The 24,992-nt window shown below is 44.0% G+C and overlaps 1 protein-coding gene across 3 annotated transcripts in view; it reads right to left on the minus strand.

Moving 5' to 3' along the window:
- Positions 1-14,640, minus strand: part of LOC136864504 (lysosomal alpha-glucosidase) — a 350,034-nt gene extending 335,394 nt beyond the window's left edge. For 2 of the 3 annotated variants that reach the window (XM_067141562.2, XM_068226301.1), the window contains exons 1-2: positions 13,297-14,369; positions 5,276-5,424 (exon numbers count right to left, since the gene is read on the minus strand). In XM_067141562.2, the coding sequence (XP_066997663.2) occupies positions 5,276-5,424; positions 13,297-14,109 (962 nt within the window). In that variant the 5' untranslated portion in view covers positions 14,110-14,369. Of the gene's footprint in view, positions 1-5,275; positions 5,425-13,296; positions 14,370-14,514 lie in introns of those variants that run through there. The other variant, XM_068226300.1, reaches the window with a different exon arrangement.
- Positions 14,641-24,992: the final 10,352 nt, after the last annotated feature.

A 24,992-nucleotide genomic window follows, 5' to 3' on the forward strand; every position in this document is an offset into this window, starting at 1 on the left:
TAGCGTACACTAAAGTGAGTTGGTTCCCCTGTGTTCAAAATACATAAATCCAGCTCTGTTACTAATGTTTCCAGCTCTCTTCCCTGGGGGCAAGACATCTCAGAGCCCCACATGGAGTGAAGGGCGTTAAAATCGCCCAACAAGAGGAAGGGAGGTGGAAGCTGACTATAAGATCAGTGACATCATTTATGTTAAGAGGTTGGCCTGGTGGAAAATGAACGTTACACACTGTTGCTATGACAGGCAGCGGTACCCACACCGCAACTGCTTCCAGTGGGGTCCTTCGCTATAGGTATCAGAATGAACAACAATACCCACACCACCAGACGCCCGGTGAGCATAATATCGTTCTGTCAAGTATAGTTTGAAATTTCTCAAGACTGTATGATGACCTGGTCTGAAGTTTGTCTCATGAATACAGACTATACTCGCCACGTACTCACTAATGAGCTGACGTAGCTCAGCAAGATGCGTCATAACCGTTACAATTCCACTGTAACAGTGCCATAGTGTGGACTATAAAAGTAGTGTTAGGTTATGAGCAACAAGATGCTCGGTGAACCTAAACACTATCAACATCTACATCCGTAGACGTAGATGACAGCGCGACGTCAATCCCGTCGACAGACGGCGGGGACGACTCCCAGAACTTCGATGCTTTTCGGGGGCGGGAAGTTCCCCCACAAGGGGAGCGCACAGGTTTTGGAGCAGGAGTACCTGCTGGTGCAGACTCAAACCCTCCATATGGAGGGCATGATTTCTCTTTCGCAGGAGAAGTGTGAGAGCGCCCGGCAAGGGTGTTCTTCTTCGTCACCTTCTTTTCTAGTGTAGACAGGCTGGGAGATGATTTTTCCAGCCCTGATCAACAATGCCGCCTCCGTTGGTTGGGGCATGGCTTTTGCCAACCTCTTAAAGGAGGGGGGGGACTTAGCCTTCCCCCCTTGCTCTGCTGGCTTTAAACTGCCAGCCGGCACAGACTTCTGATTGGTCAAAGGTGGGGTGGTCCCAACCTTCAAGCTTTTACTCTTTGCGATGTTGCTCTGAGAAGCAACAGTCACCTTGGGCGCAGCGATCATCACGGGTAACGATGTCATGAAAGGCGAACCTGGGAGACTCTGAGCTATCATGCTGTAGTTGAGTGTACGGGCAGGTGTATTCATGGAATTAAACTCACAGCGTTTTTCCTGGTAGGAAAGACCATCCAGGGTCTTGATCTCCTGGATCTTCTTCTCACTCAGGTATGTCGGACAGTTCCGATCCCGAGGAGAGTGAAGACCAGAGCAGTGAGTGCACTTGTACGGAGTTGTGCACTCCTCCGCGCAGTGAGCTACTCTTCCACACGTACCACACACAGACTGATTCAAACAATGAGATATCATATGTCCGAATCTCTGGCATTGATAGCATCGCATAGGAGGCCGGATGTACGGCCTCACATTGCAACGATAAGTTGCTACCTTGACTTTCTCTGGTAACACTCACAGCTTCAAAGAGACAATGAAGGCACCAATGGCAATGTCTTCACCATTGACCTTGCACGTAATACGCCAGATGTGTGTCACGCTATGGTTCTTCATGTCTTCCATCAACTCATCAGTGTTCAAAATAAGGTCGCGGTGAAAGATGACTCCGCGAACCAGATTAAAAGATTTGTGCTCCTCCACTTTGACAGGGATTTCGCCAAAGTAGTCGCACTTAAGCAACTTATCAGCTTGCAGTGCTGTACGAGTCTTCAAAAGCAAACTACCGCTGCGCATTTTCTTCAGATCCTCAAGTTCGCCGTAGACGCCTTCAATGTGTCTACTAAAAAGAATAGATTTTACCAGCTTAAAATCATGCCCATCAGTTCTGGTAGCAACCAGAAACCTAGGGAAGCTGGATCCCATTCCTTCACGCTGTGCATGTTCCCAGGGAGTTGAACCTCTCAGGGAAGCAAAAGTTGAAGACTTCGGTGGGGGACCACCTTGGGATGGGCAACTTTGTTTCGAAGCCATGCCCGAAATCATCCTCCCCGAATGCCACCCACTCTGATCAGGGGTCTCTGTAGCCGAACCAAGCTGCCAAGGCAATACCCACCTGGTCATAGCCGGTACTGCCCGGGGTCCGATTTTGGACGATGCCTAATACGGGATGACTGAGGCAATGAGCGCTAGGATTCCTTTCCTCCAGTCACCCGCAATAGCATGTACCCCATAGCGTGTGCAGAGCACTAAATATAGAGACAAAAGAATAAATAATTAATAATAATATGTTCTTCTGGCATTCAGCTGTGCGGGGACCTGTGTTGTCAGGCGGATACTACTGCCAGGGTACATGGCGCTCCCACCCGCAAGATTCCTGGGTGGTCAAATGCGGGCTTTTGGGCGTAACCGCACACATAGGAGGCCCATCTCCGAGCAGCACGCACATCAAAAAATGTTGAAATGGTCTACAACTAACCCTCAAAAAAACAATAAAAAATAAAGAGGGGATCATGGCCACATGACCCTTTTAGTCGCCTTCTACAACAGGCAGGGATTACCTGTGAATGTACTCATCCCCTCCCATCCACAGGAGGTCCAACACATTATACCAAACCGCAATCCATGTCCACGCCTAGGTTGCCCCTTTTAGTCGCCTCTTACAACAGGCAGAGGACACCGCGGGTGTATTCTACATGTGTGTCCCCCACCCGCAGGGGGTTAGAGCAAGAACTAGGAGGAGCTACAGTGACTCAGCAGTGGAAAGTATTACATGATACTTTGAAGAGTGCAGCCACAGAAACAGTGGGATTTCATCAGGAACCTGTGAGGAGAATAGAATGGTATGACGACGAGTATCAGGCAGTAGTCTGAAGGCGGTATGAAGCAAGCGGGGGTTAGGGCAAGAACTAGAAGGAGCTACAGTGACTCAGCAGTGGAAAGTATTACATGATACTTTGAAGAGTGTAGCCACAGAAACAGTGGGATTTCCGGAACCTGTGAGGAGAATAGAATGGTATGACAACGAGTATCAGGCAGTAGTCTGAAAGCGGTATGAAGTAAGAGAAAAAAACACTGCAGCGAAGAACAAGAGCAAGCACTGAGAGATTCCAACAAGCTAGACGAGAGGCAAAGAAGGTACTGAGAATGAAGAAGAGGGAGTGGGAAAAAGAGAAGTTACAGCAGATCGAGGAAATGCAGACCAGAAAGAAGGTCAGAGCCATGTTCCAGGGAGCTATGGAAATTAAGAAGGGATTCCAGCCAAGGATAATATGTTGTAAAGATAAAGTTGGCCACTTGATTGGAGATGAGAATGGGATAATAGAAAGGTGGGCAGAATATTTTGAAACCCTTCTGAACCCTATAGAGGAAAAAATTCAGGAATCGCAAGAGCAGGTAGGAGATGGTCAGTTGGTTGTAGACGGCGAGGAGGAAAATGTGCCTGAAGTGGCCTTAGAAAAGGTGAAGAAGGCAATAACCCTCATGCATAATAACCATGCGCCAGGAGAAGATGCCATTCCTGCTGAATCTTCAAGTATGATGGGGAGGAAGTTTACAGGAAGCTGCATAACCTCATTTGTGCAGTGTGGGAAAGCGAAGACATACCAGAAGATTGGAACATAGCGGTCATCTGCCCCAGCCATAAAGAGAACAACATGACGGTAGGTAGCAACTACCATGGGATCTCACTTCACAATGTGGCATATAAGATCTTCTCAAAAGTGTTAGCAAGGAGATTAGAAGCATATGCAGAGAAAGAACTGGGTGAATACCAGTGTGGATTTTGACGAAACAGGTCAACAATTGATCATATCCTGTCATTATGACTAATTCTGGAGAAGTGCCACAAATATAACGTCAACGTTCACCAACACTACGTTGATTATAAAGAGACCTATGACAGTGTCCATAGATCCAAGCTACGAATGGTGTTGGAGGAAATGCAGGTGCCAAGAAAGATCATCAATCTTGTGGAAATGACATTGAGAAATACCAGAGCTAAAGTGAAAATCCAGGGGAAGCTGACCAGAGAGTTCCCAGTACGAGGAGGGCTTAGGCAGGGAGATGCTATGTCGACAACCCTCTTTAATCTTTGCCTGGAGCATGTCATTAGGAAAATACCACTGAACCCTCGGGGTACTATTTACACCAGGTCGCTTCAGTACTTGGCATTTGCAGACGACATTGTCCTTCTTGGCAGGAACATAAGAGAGTTGATGGAGGCACTGTGGTGCACATGCGAAAGTTTGAGACACCTGGGGCTGAGAATTAATAATGAAAAGACAAAGTATATGGTGAGCACGAGGGAGAAGGGAAGGTTCTAAGGGCTGAGAGACCTGGAATGGGAAGAAGGAAAGCATGAGAGAGTTGGAGAATTCAAGTACCTGGGTGTCATAGTAACGGAAAGCAATGTAGTCGGTGCAAAGATCCAAGCACGCATCGCAGCAGGCAATAGATGCTTCTATGCAATCCACAAACATTTGAAGTCCTCCAATCTAGAAGGCTTAAGCTCACTGTGTACTGCACCATAATACGGCCAGAAGTTCTTTATGGATGTGAAGCCTGGACGCTTAATGAAAGTGATAAGAACAGGCTTCGGGTGTGGGAAAGAAAGGTATTGCGGAAGAACTTTGAGGCTGTATGTGAAGAAGGCGAATGGCGCATCCGAACAAATCAAGAGGTGTACCAGCTCTATGCTGCAATAGACCTGGTTACAGAAGCAAAGAAGAGATGCCTGAGCTACTTGGGGCACATGGTGAGAATGGAGGAGGAGAGAGTTCCCAAGAAGGCCCTCAAGCAACACCCTGAAGGCAGAAGGAGGCAAGGAAGACCGAGGAAGAGATGGTGGGATGACGTCAGAGATGATATGCAGGCGTTGGGAATCCAGAACTGGAGGTGTGCAATAGACAGAGATGGTTGGGCGACAGCTATAGGAGAGGCCAGGGTCCTGCATGGACTGTAGCACCAGAAGAGTGAGTGAGTGAGTAAAGTCCGTACATAGCTACATAAAATAATAATTGAGCTCGATATTTTCATTATTTACCCATGGGATAGAGAATTGTTTCCAAGTTATACTAGTCCATTACACTTGCATCAATATAGAGCAGTTAAAATCTACCATTAAAAGCAAGAAAAGCATGTGCAAGTTCACCAGTTCAGTCCAACCACATAGTAACTAGTACTGTAGTAGTAAACAAGTACCACTTTTCTCCATAATATGGAAAGTTACTAGCCTTATTTTACTCATAAGAAGTATTTGTCAATTAATCTTGAATATAATTTAGAAAGTATAATCTTGAGCATATAGGGCTTACATAGTAACGTTGGTACTCTTGCGTATGATCTTGAATCCAACTTTATGCTCGTCCACTTCTACGATGTAATCAAACTCTGATGTAACTTTTTCCTTAAGAACAACTTCTGGATATGGAGGTTCAAAGCGTGCCACACTGGGATCAACCAACTGTAAAGGTCATACAGAAAAAATGTAGTTCACCTAAAAGATAGTTCAGGCAATTCATTTTACTTTCAAATAATAAATATAAACAATATACCCCAATACAAGTTTCTATTAAGGGATAGAGCAAATGCTTAATTTATTCAGAGAGGGACTCAACAACGTTGAAAGATTCAAGGTTGTTCATATTAAAAGGCACTAAGGAGAGGAGTTTGTTAATCGTCTTACCTATTCTATAACTCAGAACCTTAGTGACTGATCACTATAACAATCATGACTATGACTAATTTGTAGCCATCATAATAACTCTTGTCTATTGAGGCCATTACTATTTGGAAAGACGTTTAAAGGGTACTTATCAACAATTGGCGGAAACTCCAAAATGCAAGGTATATAGGCCTACACCAGAAAACTTTTTACCTACTGAATTTCCAATACCTGCAGTCAGGCCATGCAGTATTATTGTGAAGGAGGTGATGGTAGTTTGCTATTTACTTTACATCGCACCGACACAGATATGTCTTATGGCGACGATGGGACAGGAAAGGCCTAGGAAGTGGAAGGAAGCGGCCGTGGCCTTAATTAAGGTACAGCCCCGGCATTTGCCTGGTGTGAAAATGGGAAACCACGGAAAACCATCTTCAGGGCTGGCGACAGTGGGGCTCCAACCCACGATCTCCCGATTACTGGATACTGGCCGCACTTAAGCGACTGCAGCTATCGAGCTCGGTAGGTGATGGTGGTAGTAGTAGTAGTAGTAGTAGTTTTACATCCCACTAACTGCTTTTATGGTTTTCAGAGATGCTGAGGTGCTGGAATTTTGTCCCACAAAAGTTATTTCATGTGCCGGTAAATTTACCTACACAAATTTGATGTACCAGCGCATCTTCGAATACAATCGGTCCAAACCAGGATCGAAGCAGCCAACTTGAGCTTAGAAGGCCATCACTTCCATCAACTGATTTACTCAACCCAGCTTGTGAAGCAGAAGAGGCAGAAGAAGAAGAAGAGAAATAAAAGGTTAACTCCCTCCTCTACTTCACTCTCAAACAAGGTGGAGGTGGTTGTCAAGTCAGAAAATTCATGAAACAAGAAATGGCACGAGTTATATTGACCTAAGTTACAGAAGACTGAAGAACAATGACAACCAAGAAAGCTACCGGTACATAGCATGACAGGAAGTAATTCAGAATTTGGTAGGTTTTAGAAAATTGGCATTTTCTCATGTAGCTCAATTCAAGACGCTCTTTCCAGCATGAATGAGAATAGATATTAGAAAGGAATTTGTATTACTTTTACATATCAAGTATAGCAACTTACGAGTCACCTAGGTGGTGGTGGTGGTGGTGGTTGCTTGATGGACCCAACACTGAGGTCACCACCCCCAGTCATCCCAGTGATCAGAATACTGTAAGTTGAAACTTGTACTTAAAATAAGTGGTATATCTATTTAGTTTGATGATGATGATGCTGTTGTTTAAAGGGGCCTAACATCTAGGTCATCGGCCCCTAATGGTACGAAATGAGACGAAATGTAATAAGAAATTAAAAATCCAAAATCCTCCACTGATCAGAATTCAAAACGTGAGGACAAAGAATGAATGGATGGATATGAATTTAAAACAATCAATGGATCTGACCCGCAATGCCTTACATTCACAGAAACTGACGTAAAACAATAGTATTACTGACCAAGGGACTGCTTCTATAGCATAATACTGAATCGATGATGCTTGTAGTCTAAAGGAGTCCAAAATCCAAGTCATCGCCCCCTCATAATGGTACCTATCGCTAGGAAAGTAGAACCATGGTATTTGTCATGTTGCGGTACTAATCAAAAGTAGCGTAGACTCACAGTATTCCACACATTATGATACTACTCACAGGTAATGAAATTCGCACATGTAATACAGACCTATGGTGTTTCACACATTGCGGCGCCATTTACACGCAACGCAAACCTATGGTATTCATCACATACCTGTACTAACCACAGGGACTCGCACTATCCCGTGGTGTTCCTCATATAGTGGGTACTAATCATAGGCAAGCCAGAACCATTGTGTCGCTCCTGAACTGGTACTAATCACAGGTACTGTAAAAGCCAGCAACGCACTCTGTTGCCACTAATCACAAACCTGTTTTGTACCTAACATAGTGGTACTACGCGCAAGTAAAAGTGACACGTGGTGGTACTAATCACAAGTAGTTTCATGGTTCTAATACAATCCCTTGGTCGCCCCTTTTAGTAGTCTCTTACAACAGGCAAGGATTACCGTGAGTGTATTCTTCGTCTGCATCCCCTACACACAGGGGGTTGTGTGTTTGGTCTGCAAGAGGTATTTTGTTTCCCTCATGTCTGCCGGCAAGCCGGTTAGGACCCCGCTATCCACCACCTGGGATGCGCCACGTGGGAGAATCACCTTTTCCCCTGCTATGCCAGCGTAGTAGGTTCGTGGTCTATTTAGTTTATCTGTGTTGATACTGCTACATGGCTGAAAGCAACAGGAAACTACAGCCATAACTAACTTCCCAGGACATGCAGCTCTCTCTGTATGAATGGCAGAGGATAAGGTGACATGGAGGGCTGCATCAAACTACTGTATGGACTGATAACTCAACCAACAACATCTGTTTTTGCTATTTGTTCAACATTGTACCAACACAGACAGGTGTTATGGTAATTATGGGACAGGAAAGAGCTACGACTGGGAGGGAAGTGATCATGCCCTTAATCAAGGTACAATCCAATCATTTTTCTGGTGTGAAAATGGGAAACCACAGACGGCCATCTTCAGGTCTGCCGACAAAGGGGTTCGAACCAACTATCTTCCAATTGCAAGCTGATAGCTATGTGACCCAAACCGCAAATTCAACTTGCTCAGTAGTAAGTACTGGTAAATCAAGAGAGGCTAAGAATAGTGGGAAGGTTTGGGCAAAATGGTACAGACAACCTGGAACAGATTTTCATGAAACTTACATTTCCATGAAAGGATTATGTTCAGTGTTTAAAGTGACGACACTTGCTATAATATTTAAATACATCAGTTTGATGGCTTATCTCAATGTGACTTTACGTGTTGTTCTTGTTGTTGTTTGAGTCATCGGTCCACAGACTGATTTGATACAGCTCTCCATGCCACCCTCTTCTGTGCTAACCGTTTCATTTCTACGCAACTACTGCATCCTACATCTGCTCTAATCTGCTTGTCATATTCATACCTTGGACTACCACTACCATTCTTACCACTTACACTTCCCTCAAAAACCAACTGAACAAGTCCTGGGTGTCTTAAGATGTCTCCTACCATTCTATCTCTTCTTCTCATTAAATTTAGCCAAATCGATCTCCTCTCACCAATTCAATTCAGTATCTTTTCATTCATGATTTGATCTATCCATCTCACCTTCAACATTCTTCAGTTAACACCACATTTCAAAACTTTCAATTCTCTTTCTTTCTGAGCTACTCATCATCCATGTTTCACTTCCATATAATTGCATGGTCCAGATGAAAATCTTTCTAATTCCTATATCAATGTTCGAAGTGAACACATTTCCTTTCCTAAGAAAGCTCTTCCTTGCTTGTGCTAGTCTGCATTTTATGCCCTCCTTACTTCTGCCATCGTTAGTTATTTTAGGCTACTACCCAAGTAAAAATATTCAGGTACATCCTTTAAGACTTCATTTCCTAATCTAATATTACCTACATCTTCTCACTCAGGACAAATATTTCATGTTCCCTATGGGAATGAACATCTATATCATCTGATGGCCAGGCAGGCATCAATTTTTGAAAGTGAGACATAGTCTCTCATAGTGCATTGGCACTGCTGGTGGCTCCACGGTATGCACTAGCCTTGCGTCTTGGTAGGTGTGCTAAGTACCAACTGATGAGCCCAACTTAGCACACGAGGGCGAAATGCAGGCAACCAAGAATGAGTTAGCTGGAAAATTTATGATGTCCAATAACGGACCATTATATTGGTATTACTGCTGCTTCTTTTTCAAAGACCTTGATTATTATCACTGCAGGCTGATTTTTATGTAGATGTAGATAATTCTTCATTCTCGGTAACTGATCCGATCACCTTCAGAATCTCAAAGAGCTTGGACCAATCAACATTATTGTTATTGAATGCCTTTTCTAGATCTACGAACACCATATACATGGGCTTTTCCTTCATAATTCGATCCTCTAAGATCAGACGTTAAGTTAGGGTTGCATCACATGTTCCTAAATTTCTTCTGAAGCCAAATTGATCTTCTTCCAACTCAGTTTCAACTTATCTTTCCATTCTCCTGTAAATAATACATTAATTCTATAGGCATGAGATACCAAAATAATGGTGTGGTAGTTTTCACACTTGTCAGCACCTGCTTTCTTGGGAATAGGTATAACAACATTCTGCCGAAAATCGGATTGCACTTCCGTCTCATACATGTTACACACTAAATACAACAACCTCGCCATGCTGGTTTCTCCTAAAGCAGTCAGTAATTCACAGGGAATGTCATCAATTCCAGATGCCTTGTTCCTATTTCAGTCTCTCACACCTCTGTTGTATTCTGTCCTCAAAACTGGGTCTGCCATTTTGTCAGCATTAACAACCTCTTCCTTTTCCTGTTCCTGAACCATATCGTCTACGTCTTTACCTTGATACAACTGGTGGATATGTTCCTGCCATCTTTCTGCTTTGTCTTCTTTCCCTATATGTGACCTGAGATCAGCAGTATATATGAAAATTCCGAGTTATCGTAAGAAATTTTACAAGATGTAATTTTGAATCATGAGGAACATGAATACTGACATTCAGCGAGTTAGCGCATGGAATGTTAGAAATTTGAATCATCGTGGTAGGTTAGAGAATCTGAAATGAGAATTGGATAAACTAAAGATACATGCAGATGATGTAAGTGAAGTACGTTGGCACGAAGAGTAGGATCTTTGGTCAGGCGACTACAGATATATCAACACAAAATCAAACAGGGGGAAATGCAGAAGTTGGTTTAGGGCAGCAGGTAAGCTACTACAACCAGCATAGTGACAGGATTATTGATGCCAAGACAGTCTCCAAGCCAATGCCCACCACAATGGTGCAGGTTTACATGCCTACTAGTTCAGCAAACGATAAAGAAATCGAAAGAATATTTAATACCAATATGTAACAGGAGACGAGAATCTAACTGTGATGGGAGACTGGAATGCAATGGTGGGCCTAGGAAGGGAAGATAATGCCATAGGAAAAATCAGACTGGGACAAAGGAATGAAGGAGGAAGTCGGCTGGTTGAATTCTGCACTGATCATAATTTAGTCCTTGCTAATACTTGACTCAAACACCACAAACAACGGCTATATATATGTGTACAAGAAGAATGAGATTGGTAAGGCTGCTGAAGAAATGTAAACTCAAGTAAGAAGCCTTGGATAACTCGGGAGATAGTAGACTTGATTGATGAATGGCGAAAATACAAGAACGCAAGAAATAAGGACGGCAGAAAAGAATATAGGCGATTAAAGAATGAAGTAGACAGAAAGTGCAGGAAAGCTAAGGAAGAATGGCTGAATGAGAATTGCAAGGATGTTGAAGGTTAGGGGCCTATGTGTTTTAGGAAAGGTAGATGCTACATACAGGAAAATCAAGGAAACCTTTGGAGAAAGGAAAACTAGGTGTATGAATATTAATAGCTCAGATAGATAATCACTTCTAGGGAAAGAAAACATGGTAGAAAGATGGCAGGAACTATTGTATCAAGGGAAAGACGCAGGGTTGATGTTGATGAAATGTTAGACCCAATTTTGAGGTCTGAATTTGACAGAGCTTTGAGAGACGTAAATAAGAACAAGCCACCAGAAATTTATGGCATATCCTCAAAATTACTGATCGCCTTAAAAGAAACCAGCATGGCAAATTATTCTATTTAGTGTGTAAGATGTCTGATATGGGAGAAATGCCATCCAATTTTAGACAGAATATTGTTATACCTATTCCCAAGACAGCAGGTGCTGACAAGTATGAAAACTACCACATCATTAGTTTAGTATCTCACACTTGCAAAATTTAACACGTATTATTTACAGAAGAATGGAAAGAAATGAGGAAGCTGGAGTTGAGAGAAGATCAGTTTGGATTCAAAAGAAATGTAGGAACAAGTGAAGCAATCCTGACTTCCATCTGATCTTAGAGGACAGAATTAAGTGATACAAGCCCACATACATGGCATTCGTAGATCTACAAAAGGTATTCAATAATGCTGATTGGACCAAGCTATTTGAGATTCTAAAGGTGATCAGGATCAGATGCCGAGAAAGAATTATCTACAATCTGTACAAAAATCAGACTGTGGTGATACGAATTGAAGGCCATGAAAAAGAAGCAGCAATCTAGAAAGGAGTGAGGCAAGGCTGCAGTTTGTCCCCACTCTTTTTCAATGTTTATATAGAATAGGTGATAAAGGAAATCAGAGAGGAATTTGGAAAAGGAATTACAATCCAAGGAGAGAAAATCAAAACTCGAAGGTTAGCCGATAATGTTATTTTATCTGAGTCTGCAGAAGATCTGGAGAAAATGCTGAATGGTATGGACACAGTCTTGGAGAAGTATTGCAAGATGAAAATAAATCCACAACAAAAGTAATGGAGTGCAGTCGAACGAAATCAGGTGATGCAGGAAATATTTTATAGTGAAAAGAAATCTTAAAGGAAGTAGATGAACACTGTTAACGGGGTAGTAGAATAACTAATGATGGCAGAAGTAAGAGGACATAAAATGCAGACTAGTGCAAGCAACAAAGGCCTTTCATAAGAAAACACTTCAAACACTGATATAGGAATTAGATTATATAAGAATTAGAAAGATATTTTTGAAGACCTTAATCAGGAGTGTGGCATAGTATGGAAGTGAAACATGGACGATAACTAGCTCAGAAAGAAATAGAATAGAAGCCTTTGAAATGTGGCCGTTTCAGTAGAATACTGAAACTGAGATGGGTAGATCGAATCACGAATGAAATGATACCGGGTCGAATTGATGAGAGGAGAATGATTTGGTGATATTTTACCACAAGAAGAGATAGAATGATAGGACAGATCTAGAGACACTCAGGACTTGTTCAGTTGGGGGTAGTATAGGCAGTAAAAATAGCAGGGGTGGAAAAAGTATGAATATGAAAAACTGATTAGAGTACATGTACGATGTAGTAACTTAGTTATGTAAACATGAAAAGGTCAGCGCGATAAGGTGGCAAGGACAGCTTCATTAAATGAGTACTTGGACTGATGACCCAAACAACAACAAAATTTATAATAAAGAAGTTGTACAGCAGTTAGCTAAAGAATGCTTAAAGATTTGAACAATGGACAAGACACTTGGAATAGGTTGCTGTACAGTATGAAGCAGCCAGGCTGGAACTCTTACACTATAAACACTAGGTCTTTCCAGCAAAAGCCCATAACCTATGCTAAGGTGCACTCAGTTGAGCAAAGTACAGAATCTTAGACCTAACTGTAGTCTGTGATCAACTTTGTTCTTTCCGTGCACTTTAGTATGTGTCACAACCTTTACCGCACAGCACACATACGATGTAGTAACTTATTATTCATTCATTATAAAATAAAGAAACCATAAAGTTTAAAAGTGTCATGACGTGTGCTGTATTCCAGACATAAACATATTAAGTTTTGTCCACAATCAAATGTAGCGTGTGCTGCTGTTGCGGGGGGGCCAAAATGATATATTTTACTACTATAGTGATCGACTTTCCTCACACACATAACTAAACTTATACTTTGGCTCATCATTAAAATATTTATTCATTTTCATAACATGACCAACGAATTTCAATAAAATATAGCTTACCATCATCATATCTCTTACCTTGATATGAAGAGAATACTGAGTCTCATATTTTACGTCCATTCTTAATACTTTTATATCATCAGGATATGGAGACTTAAAAGTTCGTTCTAAATATGCTGTCATCCCATAAGCTATCTTTGAAATATTGAGAAATTTATAACCACCATAGTTCATTGGGTAAAAACAATATGGCACACCTACAGTTACATCAGAATGAATGGTGGTATCTTCCCACTTTCGAGGAAGCCAACAGCAGCCACGTTGTTTGCACAGTGGTTCAGTAGCACCTGATTCTGGATAACAGTCAAATTTCATTATATCAGGAATGTTCGAACACTGGAGAAAAGTTGTTTCAGATGTACGTTCAAAGTAATTATTAGCAAGGGTATTCTTTCCATCAGACTTATTTTGGCACTCTGCAGATTCTGAATGAATTGCTACCTTCCCCGGGTTTGAATGACTGTGATCTGTTAAAACCCGTCGAAACTGTTCCTCTGGCCAATGTGCACTCAGCAAGTCAAAGCAGTGTAATAAATACACAACTGGAAGGAGGATAAAGACAACGGAGAGCAAAATAATAACCAAAAATATAGCCACATTAGGGCAAGGAAATCTTGAATCGTCCACTTGCACAAATGGCTCCAAATCTTCAGGATTTGGGGGTGAATCCACGCAGCGTTCATTAAATGACGGGGATTCGAATAAATGCCTCTGAGACTGCTCAGTCGCTTGGTCTACCGGTTTGTCACATTTTTCAGTCTTCTTTTCATAATTAATGAATTCTAGGGAATCCTTGCATTTCTTCACGAAATTCTTCAAGGCCGTATGCATTTTTTTTTTTTTTTAAGAAAGTCCACTAAAATACAAACGCACACACTTCAATATTTGCACTATCACTTAACCTAAAATTACACCAGCTAGCCTAAAACTACTAACTTAGGTATGTGATGGCTTAACATTAAATCAGCGAACACATATAAACTGTATATATCATTTGCACTTTACAACAGACAGGATAGAATGACAAGATATCACGTGTTAATATCTGTTTACATTCTTGGTGATAACATTCCCGGAGAGATTTAAACGACGACCCATATCAGTTCCAGGAACAAACATCAACCAAACACTTCACTAGCCCTAAAAACGACAAAATCTGAATATATACAAATCCCGCATCATCTAACGAAAACATTACAGCAAATGACAAAAGAAAGAAAAATTAAGAGTAATTACAGAGATAATCCATGAAATAGATTTATTTGTCTGAGCAGAAGTGTAATATAGATGTTCCTCTGTTGGGGCACAAAATCACATGATATCTACCGCATACGATCACACCGTTCAAATACACAGTCATGTGTGGAGACATGGTAAATTTTGGTTTGCAGATCTTAAAATAAAAGCCAATGAAAATCTTCGTGTTACAATGTTTCGTAGTTTGTCATCATCGAATCCGTAGACTAGAAATCTGGCCGTTTGTCTGGCCATCACCTTTGCTCTAGATCAGTAATTAGTCTACTGTAGCTTATTATGAATGCTAATTGTATTTCGAAACGAAGTTCCTCAATCGTAAAAGTTCTCGTGTATATTAGGAAGCCCTGGGTCTTTATTTTTAGGTACGTTATGTACACTTTTAGTTCCTCTATTTCTCCTACGCAGTGGCGCATATTTGGTGGGGGCAAGGCGTTTTATGCTTCCCTACCCCCCGGTCCTACCGCAATCAGAAAGATGATCTTAGGGCGCAGAGTGCCTTTTTCTCCACAAAAAATGTCCTCGTAGATGCTAAGTCCCCTTAAAACGGTGAGTTCGGTAGGCTTCAAACTCCCAAGTCGGGAATTACAATAAGGCTTAAAAAAGAAACTCAAAATACTGGTTCCATCAGGTCAGCTGCGAGATGCATTGTACTGGAAGGAGGATAAAAACAACCGAGAGCAAAATAATAACAAGAAATATAGCCACATTAGGGCAAGGAAATTTTGAATCGTCCACTTGCTCTCGCTAATGAGTTTGGGAAGAAAGTTGAGATACTTCCCTTGCAACGTTGATTATGCGACGAATTGACGGGTGACTCGAGTTAACTGACAGCTACGACAGCTACCTGGACTCCCTGCAGTTTCCGGAGCATTAATCAGTGCTTTTAACATGCTACCATTCTACAGTCAAAAGAGATGTATGAAAATATTAGGGACAGTCCACGTGTCAGCGACTAACTTACGCGGTACCAGTTTGCACGTAACAGACGGAGTACTGTGCAGCGTCTACACAACGCGAGTAAATTCGCACAAACTTCTATACATTTCACAATCATCAGCAAGCAATTCTGTAATGGATCGTCCACCTACTGACCCAGGCGTATTATCTCCTACGCCAAGCACATACTTACCGCCAGACAACTCAAGAGAAAGAGAAGTAGACGGTATACTAATGAATGAATGAATAGAAAACACTTCTCCCCCAGTCAGGGACAACATACTAACTTTTATTGGAAAATAATTGACGGGAAGTAGAGCTGAAGATCAACACGGAATCTATGGCCAAAATATTGCTCATAAGCTTGGACATTCACCGAAAGATTAACGCATATACGTATAAAAAAATAATTAATGAGACTGTCCTTCAAGCAGAATTAAGGAACATGAACAGAAATTGTTGTATATAGAGTGAACAAAAAATGCCGCACTTGGAGGTCGGCAGGTGATTCCTCATCCCATTGCAAGACAAAAGTTTCTATAGCCAAATCGGATCTGGTGCTGTTTGAAACCGAGTCGTAAACGAGAAGCTGGCAACACTATCACATCCTGCAGCGCATCGAAATGTAATAGGGAAAGGTGCATCATTCCGCTCTACGGTATCCGCCGTCGCAGCTCACTGAGTAGACTGCTGGGTTATCAAACCCACATGCACCATGGACCTACGGATCGAATCTACGTCAGGTTGTTTCTTTTCTTTTGTGTGTATGACGTCAGGTCCCTAGTTCCCGTCCTGTAACTGCGTTTGTAAACATGACATCCTGTTGTCATAGGACAATATTCGAACACATGACAGTGTGATCCATTCAACTGAATGTATGAGTCGACTAACGACGCAATGCACAACCATAACTGTTCCTGTCAAGTGCATGTAGGGTGGCTTCCTGATGGAGTACACAAACGGAGAAAACGTCGATATGCTTTCAGTGTTGGGTGCATCCGGTAACCAAGCCTCCGCTGCTGCTCGTGAGTATACAGCACGGTACCCTCAAAGGCGCCATCCTGATAAGAATGTTCTCAGCCGCCTTGAGTAACGCCTGCGGGAAACCAGTAATCTTCGTCCACAAGTAGTGGACAGAGGTCGTCAAAGGACTAGACATACTCCACAAATAGAGGACGACGTTCTTGAAGCCGTTCACCAATCACCTCGGCGAAGTACCCGTGATATTGCAAGGCAGTTCCAGGTATCTCAACCGCTGGTTGTTGACGTGCTGTGTCGTGTTGCACGACGAAAAACTGCATCAATATCATTACAGGTTAACTCAACACCAGGGGCCAGAAGACCGCATTCAACGAGTACGATTCTATGAATGGCTTTTGCAACAAGTTGAAGATAACGAACATTTTATAAAGAATGTGATATGGAGAGACGAATGTAGCTTCACTCGGGAAGGTATTTTCAAACATCCCAACAGCCATTATTGGTCTGACCACAACCCACATGTCACACATGAACGTGGCTTTCAGGCACGCTTTAGCATAAACCTGTGGGCTGGAATCGTGAGAGGAGTGCTTTAGGCTCTTACCTATTGCCGAAGAAGTTGAATGCGCCCCGCTATCGTACGTTTCTGGGCAATAATATGCCTGACGCTTTAGAAAACGTTCCACTTGGTGTTCGGCGACAGCTATGGTTTCAGCATGCTGGTGCACCGCCACACTTTAGAATGACTGTGCGTAACTGGTTAAATGAAGCGTTTCCAGGGAAATGGATTGGTCGTGGATGTCCAATGTTCTGGCCTCCACGTTCCCCCGACCTTAATCCACTAGATTTTTATTTGTGGGACACTTAGAGGAACATGTTTATAGTACTCCACCCATGGATGTACAAGCCCTAATAGCTCACGTACATGCTGCATCGGCAATGGTGGATGCAGGTGTGTTGCGTAGGGTCCGGCAAAGTATGCTCCAGCAAGTGGCGAAGTATTTGCATATGCAAGCTGGTCGCTTTGAATTAATCACTACTGATCTGCATTTAGGGCAGTCACCCAGGTTTTGTTCTATTCTCAGAAACAACTGCCGAGAACCCTCCTTGTGAGAATTCTTCTCTCTCTGACTTCCATCTTCTCAATCAGGCTTCTTCTATTTAGTGAGAGGTATTCCATGGCATACAGGGCTTCTGGGCAGATGACCCTTGTGTAGTGTTTCAGCTTCATATTTCACAACAAGCGATGTTCTAAGTCAGTCGACAGACGTTCAAGTTTGTTGTTTTCCTAGCCTTTTCTTAAATGATTGCAAAGAAATTGAAAATTTATTGAACATCTCCCTTGGTGAGTTATTCCAATCCCTAACTCCCCTTCCTATTGAATTCCAACTTTATCTTCATATTGTGATCTTCATTACTTTTAAAGACACCACTCAAACTTATTCGTCTACTGATGTCCTCCCACGCCATCGCTCCACTAACAGCTCGGAACATACCACTTAGTCGAGCAACTCGTCTCCTTTCCCCCAAGTCTTCCCAACCCAAACTTTACAACATTTTTGTAACGCTACTTTTTTGTCGGAAATCGCTCAGAACAAATCGACTGTTTCCCATTGGATTTTTTCCAGGTCTTGAATCAAGTAATCCTGCTGAAGGTCCCATACGCTGGAACCATACTCTAGTTGGAGTCTTAAGAGACTCATATGCCCTCTCCTTTACATCCTTACTACAACCCCTAAATACCCCCATAACCATGTGCAGAGATCTGTACTCTTTATTTAAAATCGTATTTATGTGATTACCCCAATGAAGATCTTTCCTTATATAGCACTCTACCCATGGATGTACAAGACCTAATAGCTCACGTGCATGCTGCTTCGCCAATGGTGAATGCAGTTGTGATGCGTTGCTGTGAAGAGAACGTTGCTCGTAAGTGTACGTACCGGCTCTGTGAAGATAGGACGGGTCGTCACACGTACACTATAGAATTATTGTGAGTAGCATAATGGGCAATCCAGTGTAGCATACCTACTGTACTGTATTGTGTTTCCTTGTTTCGCATTGGACAGAGACGATGTTACTGTATCCACTATGGTGTACACTGGTTACAATTTGAAATATTAACTGAAAAAAGTTGGGGCGAAGGTGACTCGAACATCGGCGCGTCCGCACAACCGGCACTTATGGTATTACCTCGTGTCACTGAGCTAATGAGACAGCTCCGGCAAGGCGCCTAGTTCATTTGACTTGTGCTTGGCCACGCTGCACGCCGTTACGTTGCCAGAGCCGAGTTTCTTAACTCGCATTTCTATTAAACCTATTGGTGGGACTAGGTTTTTCAAGATCAATATTTCTCGTGAATTTCGACAAGGAACCGCATGCCGACCTCCACGTGCGGCATTTTTTGTTTACCCTGTATATTTACCTACAAGGCAAATACCTTCCGAAGTGGCTGCTTATAACAACAGTTCTCTGAAAACCATTGAAATTTTAATTTCTTCTTTTTCTGCTTACCTTCCAGGGTTGGATTTTCACTCGGACTCAGCGAGGGATCCCACCTCTACCGCCTCAAGAGCAGTGTCCTGGAGCTTCAGACTCAGGGTCGGGGGATACAACTGTGGAGGATGACCAGTACCTCGCCCAGGCGGCTTCACCTTCTATGCTGAACAGGGGCCTTGAGGGGGATGGGAAGATCTGAAGGGATAGACAAGGAAGAGGGAAGGAAGCAGCCGAGGCCTTAAGTTAGGTACCATCCAAGCCTTTGCCTGGTGGGGAAGTGGGAAACCACGGAAAACCACTTCCAGGTTGGCTGAGGTGGGAATCGAACCCACCTCTACTCAGTTGACCTTCCGAGGCTGAGTGGACCCCGTTCCTGCCCTCGCACCACTTGTCAAATATCGTGGCATAGCCGGGAATCGAACCCGGGCCTCCGGTGGTGAGAGCTAATCATACTAACCACTAAACCACAGAGGACCGAGCTCGATAGCTGCAGTCGCTTAAATGCGGCCAGTATCCAGTATTCGGGAGACGGGAGACAGTAGGTTCGAATCCCACTGTCGGCAGCCCTGAAAATGGTTTTCCGTGGTTTCCCATTTTCACACCAGGCAAATGCTGGGGCTGTACCTTAATTAAGTCCACGGCCGCTTCCTTCCAACTCCTACCCCTTTCCCGTCCTTATCGTCGCCATAAGACCTATCTGTGTCGGTGCGACTTAAAGCAACTAGCAAAAACAAAAAAAAACCACAGAGGCGGACACCATTGAAATAACTTTGCCTGTAATAAACATTAACTCACCTTCATAAATTCTTTGCATAAAACCTTGTAAATGGCTGCGGAATTTTTATAGACAAAGCTTGATGAGAAATTGCTATCTCTACACGATTTTCCTGTGGCTAAAAACCTTAAAGTGAAACTCAGTCTTTCGAGTGGAGATATAGACACGCGCCTCACAGTACATTGACGTTCAATTAGAGGGGTAAGCAAAGGAAGTAATCCGATATGTGAGTTTTCGTCCGTTCTTCAATAATTACGAAAATCATCTGGATCTTCTCGTAAGTTTTCCAGTAAATGGACATATTGTACCCGTCCAAATGGTACCTTATAAGAATAAATGAAGATTTGCTTTAATTCGCGTGAATTTTTCATGCATACGTACGGACCAGGCATCAGGTCTTTCTCCTCGGCCTCGGGAGCGCTCGTAATGCAGCAGAAAGTTGGAGAAGGGGTGAGAGAATTCTGGAATAATCCGTACACTTGCAAGAAAGGACAAAACACATTTTAGCATTATTTTCGACCAAAAGAAATCATAATCTGTCGATTACGTCATATTTTACTTGTTCGTTGGTCGAGGGATGAACTTTTCCACAGTGTGTGTGTGAAGGAGCGACAAGTAAGAGCAGTGTGAGAGAGCATACACAATATTTTTGTAAGGTCAAGAAAAGTCTCATATTCTAGTACTTTATGAGGAAAAAGATGTCTAGGGACAAACTTGGACTTTAGAGAGAGCGTACCTGATACGACTTCGTCGGAAATAATATGTTTGGGAACTTCGAGTGCATTTATCTAGTCTTGTGGACTTGGCTTGAAAGATAGCATAAAGAGTTCGTATTCTGACTTTGAATTCGAGAATTATTCCACGATTTCATGTGAACAATTTCATTCCGAAGTACACTTGGAACAGTTTAAGCCGTCGAGAAGAGAAAATTTTCCCGAGTGAACTTGTGAAGACGTACGACATAGACTACTACAGGGTGTGAGAATGAGTGACAACATGAGTAGTTAACGACGTGTTGAGCAATTGTAGGACATTTAATCCAAGGTTTAAAAAGTAGTAGATGTATGGTACATTATTCCATGGTGCCAGAGAAATAGGACATTGAATGTTGTACAGCGTTGCTTCGAGTGTTAAACAAGTTAAGTAAGATAGTGCACAATTTAGTGAGGTAATACAAGTGGAGCAAACCTCTAATTGCAATTTTAGATTCAGTCTGACTACGAGAGCCAAATCCTCAGTTATGGATCAACGAGGAAGGATTTCCAGGAAAACCTCCAGGAATTATTACCGCAACTTCATATTGCCTGAATGCGCCGACATCATGGACTTCGATGCTGAAATTGTGTGAGCCGGCACAATGAACATGTACTATCCGCCAGTAGCGTAGCCAGGATTTCAGTTTGGGTGGGGCCCATTAAGGTAGTTCTTCATCCAGAATTTTATTTTGATAGGTGTCCAAACTTCCAGTGGTTAGGTGGTATAGAACACCCAAAAAGGAAATGAGTGTCCTTGGATCCAAGTAAGAGTTGTGGAATCGCGCGGATTCCAGAAGGTAATAGTAATATTTGTCTTCTTCTTCTTCTTCTTCTTCCGCTCTTCCCACATCTGTTGGGTCGCGGGTGCGATCCGTTTCGCAGATCTGGATTTGGCCCTGTTTTGCAGCCGGGTGCCCTTCCCCACGCCAACCCTATATGTAGGAATGTAATCACTGTTCTATGTTTCTTTGGTGGTTGGTAGTGTAGTATGTTGTCTGAATATGAAGATTAATGTGTTGGGACACACACCTAGTCCCCGAGCCAGAATTAATCAGATGCGATTAAAATCCCCGACCGGGCCGGGAATCGAACAAGGGACCCTCTGAACCGAAGGCCTCAACACTGATCATTCAGCCAATGAGTCGGACTCCGGAAGCAAATAGTAATATGTATTATATATACAGTAAAACGCTTAATAAAAGTACATTCGTTAAAACTCCTGGGGTATCTGGACTCCTTGGACGACAGAACCCCCCCCCCCCACCGCCAACCTCGGTTACTCCCATCCCAACATAACTCCAGTAATTCATATTTTCCGATTACAAGTGAAATGAATGCAAGAATAAACCGTTTGTGTAAAGATGCATTATTCTGGTTTAGAATAAATACGGTAATTTTATTATAATAATGGTCATTGATAAGCTATCAAGAAGTGACATTTTATACAAATAATGCGGAAAAGAAATACACACAGTGGCGTTTACTGAGGGCTACCAAGGCTATCAGTGAAGCCCAAACCTTAAATGCGAGCGATGGAAATCTAAAGCACATTATATTGTAAGCATCTGACACATTGTTCCATTTGCAAACCTTGAAAGCAATGAGAAAACACGTCGCACGTATTTCTGAGAACAAGGCTTGGAGACTGATATTGCAGCCCAGACTCTCGTCCCTTCCCATCGACTCGCCTCACGCGGACGGACGAGCTGACTGCCGAAGTGAAAGGATGTACGTGCCTCTCGCTGCGCTCTCTCTCCTTGCCAGGCGCTCAGTACTTCTCGGGTGCTAACCAGGCAGCTGTACTTATTAGTACGACTTCGGAAGAGCATTTGTCTGAGCTGAGCACTTCTCAGTGCTCGCTCTTTCTCTTTCAGAGTTTATTACAGGAGGACCAGGATGGACAACCAGGCGGACACGATGACGACACAGGAACGGGCGGTGGCGATCGGGCTCCTACTCCGAGATCTCTTCACCGGCACGACACCGACACCGGAGAGCAACACAGAGCCGCAGACGCTGGAAACAGTGCCGGAGACCCCGGCACCCGAGCCGGAGCTGCCGCAGGAGGAGTCGGAGATCGAGGTGGAGACGGAGCCGTACCGGGACGGGTGTGACCCCCCTAACGGCTTCTTCTTTTCCGAAGGCTACACCGACCCGGCGCACGAAGCGCTGCTCGTGTACTACAGGCCGGGGCGCCCTGTAACTTCTGAACGGGGCCTCGTCCTGGCAGAATGCGGCGCCCTCGCCGAGGAGGCAGGATCATCTTGACAACCATGGCCGTCGAGAGCTTCCTACCAGGAGGCCTCATTATCCGGCATCACGACCAGGAGCGGATGCGCGACGCAGAGAGGGAGCTTTCTTCTCTGTTCCAGGTCATCCTTCTACCAGGGAGGGACGGAGTGCCAGGGATGAACTCCGGCGCAGTCAGGGCCGCGACGGAGACCAGGGAGACGCCGAGGAGGCTAAGGAATAGGGCGGTTAACACCGACCTAGTCCTGGCCACCCAGCCGGCGACCAGCGACGCCACCACGGAGGTGGGGCATGACGCCCTCTGGCGCCGCGACTGTGCGACTTCAGTGGAGGAAGACGCCCCCTGGCGTTCTGAGGCTGATGTCCAGGCCCAGCCTGCCAGCACGTCTATCGAGCTGCAGACCTCGATGTGCGCCCCACAGGACAGGGAACGCAGTCAAGCGTTAGCACCGACCGACGCCGCCGCCGCCAGCCAGGAGAAGGAAGAAGACGGCGACGCAGCGGAGCCATCAGCTACCCTGGGGTCACCAGGCAGGGAGGAGGGTCACCAGGACGAGGCCTCTTCCCCTGCCGAGAAGACACGCCCGGGAAGAAGAAGAAGACGGCGCCGGACAACGAAGCAGAAGGCGACGCCAGCCCACCAGGAGAGGGCCGCCCAGCCGCAACCCAAGACTGCTCCCAGGACAGCAGTCAACCGAGGAGCCAATCAGGAGAGGACCTCAGCGGGTAGCGGCAGTCAGGTGAGAGTAAAACGTCCCCCTCAGCAGCTCTTGCAGTGTTTCCGCTGTCTGAGGTGGGGCCACCGTCAAGTTAGCTGTGGACTTCAAGTGAAGTGCAACCGCTGTGGTGGTGATCACCACTACACGGCCTGCGCAACACTTAAGGAGGCGCCGGTGTGCGCCAATTGCGCGGGGGGCCACCCGGCCTCCCACGGCAGTTGCCCAGTCTACAGGGCCATGGCGCGGGCAGAGAGGAAGGAGGCCCGGCGACATGACCCACCCCCTTCCAGGAGGCCCCCGCCTCGGCGGGCTTGGCCTCATTCTCCGGGATCGGAGACTGGGTACGAGGTACCCCAAGGAGGTGGAGCCGTGCGACAGGCCCTAGTGGTACTCGATGCATGGCTCCGCAGCCGGCAAGGACCGTGCTGGTCACAGCAGTGCCCAGACGGACTGATCCCCAGGCGATGGAATGGCAAGGAATTGGTTTATGTTTTCTGCATGTTACCTGTTCCTAACTAACACAACCTCTGGTCTTTTTCCAGCCCACATCCTTGCATGTGCTATCAAAAGATGTCAGGTTTTACATGTAGGCTCTTTCTTCTTTCTGCCTATGTGGTTTTTCCCTGACTCTTCAATACCATACTTCAACACCATATACCTAACACAAACTCTTGCCGTGGTAGCGAGTCTGACTCGGAAACCGGCAGATACTCCTTGTATCACTTCCCACTCCTCCCTGCTATCTCTTTCTTCTTCTTAGAAATAATAGCATGTCGGAGGCCATGTAGATTGAGTCGATGGTCACGCGGGGAGAGCGGGTTTCGGGTGCACCCCCGAAAAAAAAAAAAGCCTCACGCGGCTTGCTGCTGTCTGCCTACAGGTGCGTGGACCGGCGGAGGATAGCTGCGCTAGGCTTCGGTCTGTCAGATCGCCACTGTTATCACCATGCGTTACTCATCGTATATACTTCCTCACCTCAGCCTTCTGTCTTACATATATAGATAACAGAGTGCTGGTATTTCACTCCCGTTTACTTCTACATCCTTGTAGAAAGACACTGCAGGGCTGCTGTTATAGGAGTAATATAGTTTTTTTTTATTAGTAGATCTGCTAAAATGAAACGCCATCTTTCAGGTTTAATGTTCTCTTTTGTTGGTTGGAATCGAACCCGTGATCATGGGTCGGACACCACCACTGATCTTCCGAGGAAGATAATTAACCATTGCGCATTGGGTACGACCGCTGTAAAATTCAACATTGTTATTTAACGATTATGATAATAATAATAATAATAATAATAATAATAATAATAATAATAATAATAATAATTATTATTATTATTATTATTATTATTATTATTATTATTATTATTATTATTATTATTATTATTATTATTATTATTATTGTGCATGGCATCTACATAGGCTTCGTGGTGACCTAATAAGGATAAAATGAATGGCGAAGACGTCATAAACACCCAGTTCCCAAGCCAGGGGAATTAACAGTATGAGGTGGTTGATCCTGAAAATTGAACCGGGGCCG

Source organism: Anabrus simplex, chromosome 2, assembly GCF_040414725.1.
Source record: "Anabrus simplex isolate iqAnaSimp1 chromosome 2, ASM4041472v1, whole genome shotgun sequence".
Lineage (NCBI taxonomy): Eukaryota > Metazoa > Arthropoda > Insecta > Orthoptera > Tettigoniidae > Anabrus > Anabrus simplex.